The sequence below is a fragment of the Condylura cristata genome, unplaced genomic scaffold, assembly GCF_000260355.1.
Source record: "Condylura cristata isolate star-nosed mole 26May11 unplaced genomic scaffold, ConCri1.0 scaffold00024, whole genome shotgun sequence".
Lineage (NCBI taxonomy): Eukaryota > Metazoa > Chordata > Mammalia > Eulipotyphla > Talpidae > Condylura > Condylura cristata.
The window spans coordinates 32,021,706-32,025,623 of NW_004567125.1; the positions used below are offsets into that span (position 1 = coordinate 32,021,706).

A 3,918-nucleotide genomic window follows, 5' to 3' on the forward strand; every position below is an offset into this window, starting at 1 on the left:
CATGTGTATAACAGTAGAGTTTTGTATATAAAGTAGGAAAAACCTTGTAGATGGCTCAGAGATCCTTTCAAGGTATGACACCAACAAATACTAGATTTTTCTGATTTGAATTTTTTTATTAGTAATCCCAGTGTATTAATTTTTCTATTATACAACAGTTTATTTTTACATCATTTTGTACATTTTTTTCCATCTCAATTGTAATCCCCGCGGGTTTCCCATCACCAAGTCACCTGTGCCACCACCATAACCAGTGTATTAATTTTTAAAGACTACATTGCTGTTTTTTTCACTCAATTTTTCATTCCTATTTAGAAATCACTAGAGGGCATTATGCTGTGTTGTGCGGATTGCAGGAGTGTTTCCTATTTTGCCATCCTTAGAAGAAATAGTAATTTCCAGATTTGTATATTAACTTGAAATTTGGTATCAGCTTGGGTAAATACCCAAACACCTTGTCACTTCTGATGTAATGTTACTCAGCAATGTTTCTAGGGCCTCCCTAGTGGTGCAGAGGTTAAAGCCGCAGTGCTATCAAGCTATGCTAGCCACTATGGCATGAGACACGAGTTCAATCCCCAGCCAGGAAGCTGACTCACATGGCTAGCAGACCTCTCCTGTCCTGCCCACTGCTCCCTTCAGCAGAGTATTTCAGTAGATCTACCTGTTCGGCTCCCCGCTCTGTCTCTGGTGAATCATCTCCCCACCCCTGCCTCATCGTCTCTGGCCTATATTTCAGTTCTTGTGTGCATAAATAAATAAAGATAAATCTTTAAAGTAGTTGTTCTAGCTGCAGTAGCTTAACAATTTTAACAGTTATTTCATATCCATTGTCAAGTAGCTATGTGTGGATTTTCAAAATGCCAGTTTTTCCTTACATAATGCAGAAATGATAAGAATCACACTGTTGATTTGTTGAGATGATTCCATGAAATAATGCATTCAGAAGTAAGTGGCACATTGCCTGATACGTGCCGAAAAGTAGATAGTTTATAAATAATTCTTTCTTGCCCACATAAAGGACCTCAGGCCCTGAGAAAAAGATCTTGGCTAATTGACCTTATTTTGACTCTTTCTTACTCATCTTCTTAACAAGTTGACTTTTGAAAGTCTGCAGGGAAGGACATTCCTCACAAACCACTCCTCTGTGGGAGGAGATTTTACCAGTTATGCTCACTCATTGGCAGCAATTCTCCAACTCATTCTGCTGGGGAACTAATAAACCAAAACATCTGCTGTCATTGTTATTAAGCTTATTTTAGCTTACTTGTTTATCTTGGTCTATACACCACAACCTAGAACAGGTTTCCCAACAGTCATACTTACTTTCAAGCTAGTACATTTTCTCCTAGACATATGTATGTTAGAAAAAATTAATTGGTGAAAATAAAGAAATGACTAGAGGTAATGACAAAATTTGACATGAACATTCAACCCATGGCTGAATTGAGACCCTGAGGTCATGCTACTGAGGACTTAAAAATAGTAATAATATAGATTGGTTTTTATTATTTACTGAATTTTTACTCTCTGCTGAACACTTTAGATGCATTCTATTATTCAAACTTCAAGAAGCTCTGTGATAGGTAGACCATTGTCATGCATGTCATTTTGCAGGTGGACTACCCAGTCTTGAAGTTAAAGGAGCTCCCACAGGGCTTACTAGAGATCTGAAGTTCCTACCATGGTGCCTTCTTCCCTCTCTCCCCCTACAGGCTTGATAATCATGCCAGAACTAAACTACACCTCTGTGTCTGAATTTATCCTCATTGGCTTCTCCACCTTCCCCCAACTTCAGCTGATGTTCTTCTCACTGTTCCTGTTCATGTACCTGTTCACACTGCTGGGGAACCTGCTCATCATGGCCACCATCTGGAGAGAGCACAGCCTTCACACACCCATGTACCTCTTCCTGTGTGCCCTCTCCATCTCGGAGATCTTCTACACCTTTGCCATCATCCCGCGCATGTTGGCCGACCTGCTCTCCACACACCACTCCATTGCCTACAGGGCCTGTGCCAGCCAGATGTTCTTCTCCTTCACGTTTGGCTTCACACACTCCTTCCTACTCACCGTCATGGGCTATGACCGCTACGTGGCCATCTGCCACCCCCTGCGCTACAATGTGCTCATGAGCCCCCATGGCTGTGCCTGTCTTGTATCCTGGTCCTGGGCTGGTGGCTCTATCATGGGGCTGGTGGTGACAACAGCCATTTTCCACCTAACCTTCTGTGGGCCCAATGAGGTTCACCATTTCTTCTGCCATGTGCCACCCCTGGTGAAGTTGGCCTGTGGAGAAAATGTATCCCTGGTGGCCATGGGCGTGGGTCTGGTGTGCATCATGGCCCTAATGTGCTGTTTCCTCCTCATCCTCCTTTCTTATGCCTTCATTGTGGCTGCCATCTTAAGGATCCCTTCAGCTGAGGGTCGACACAAGGCCTTCTCCACGTGTGCATCCCACCTCACTGTGGTGGTCGTGCACTATGGCTTTGCCTCTGTCATCTACCTAAAGCCCAAGGGTCCCCAGTCTCTGGAAGGTGACACCTTGATGGGCTTCACCTATACAGTTCTCACACCCTTCCTCAGCCCCATCATCTTCAGCCTCAGGAACAAGGAGCTAAAAAATGCTATGAAAAAGACTTTCCTCACCAAACTTTTTCTCCAGAACTCTTGATGTTGCCAACTTGTGGCAGGTATACACACTTTCCATCTGGAAAATGGGAATAGTCACTTCTCTTGTAGTGATTTCTGTGCATAAATCCCTACCTTCTCCTTCAGCAAATGCGCTGTAAGTTCTAGGGGTTTTGTTTTTTTTCCCTCTCTTCTCTCCTGTCTGGTTGACTTCATTCTTCCTAGTGTCACTGGAACACAATATCCCCAAAATGGCATCCCCCTGTATGTCAGCTTCTCACTTCTCCCATGCCTGAGATTGGCCTGGCAGAGGGGATATCCATGTTGCTGACTTGGGAAACTGTGAGCGTGATTCATCTTGAATGTGTGAATGGATGATGCTTGCTTTGCTCAAAAAACAATAACATGAACAGCTACTAAGATTTACCAAACATGCCTGCCACTTACCAAACATGATCTCCTGTGCTTCAGACTGTCATCTCTCTTACTGGGACTATTGTATTGAGGAAATGGAAGCATTTTGGTGGAAATAATGAGTTTTCCCTTTCTACCCTTCACATAACCTTCTTGGTTGAACTCAATGATGGGTCTAAGGATACAGATTGTAGAAAGAGACAGGGGCTCTTAACCTATCCTTTCAAGAAAAGAAATGTGTAGAGAAGGGAAAAGAGTCAGGAATGGATGAGAGAGTGGTGTTTGGACCAAAAGAGGTAATAGACCTAGTGAATGGTGAAGAAATTCAAGGCAGGAGAAGAAACATATTTAAATAGAAATTTAATAAGCCTTTTAAAGATGCTATGGAGTACCTGATACAAATCCCCTTCCCTGCATCTTCTAAAATCCTCAATAAAAACTAATTTCTTTTTCATTTGTTGTAGAGTCATATATTTTGCAACCTGGCAGGTGGCAGAGATGATGCATCCTAAGCTTCAAGAGGATTGCCCAGGTGGAGTCAGCAGCCCTTTTCATTATACCCACTTTAAATGGGGAAATGGCTACAGCTGGTTCAGGATTTGCGCAAGGTCAAAAAGTCACATGATGCATAAAAGGTAGTCTGACTGCAGAAATGGTAGTCCAACATGGAGGCAAAGCAGAATCGCTGGTTACATCACAGCTGTGGCCCCCAGGTCAGATGCCAGATTCATCCAGTCTAGCACTCCTAACAAGGTTTGTGGGGCTTACAGGTAACACTTTGGGAACCACTACCTTCAGAATCTGAAAAGGGGTTGGGAAATCCTGATCTACAGGATCTTCAGCTCAAAAATAAGGCCAGATATTTGAGTTACA

The 3,918-nt window shown here is 43.0% G+C and overlaps 1 protein-coding gene across 1 annotated transcript; it reads left to right on the forward strand.

Moving 5' to 3' along the window:
• The first annotated feature begins 1,726 nt into the window (after positions 1 to 1,726).
• Positions 1,727 to 2,674, forward strand: LOC101625124 (olfactory receptor 10H5-like). Its single transcript, XM_004688665.1, has one exon. It carries the CDS (start codon positions 1,727 to 1,729, stop codon positions 2,672 to 2,674), a length of 948 nt encoding a protein of 315 aa, XP_004688722.1.
• Positions 2,675 to 3,918: the final 1,244 nt, after the last annotated feature.

What these genes read in the sequence shown, in the direction of transcription:
- LOC101625124 (XM_004688665.1), top strand. Translation starts at nt 1,727, where the DNA reads ATGCCAGAACTAAACTACACCTCTGTGTCTGAATTTATCCTCATTGGC.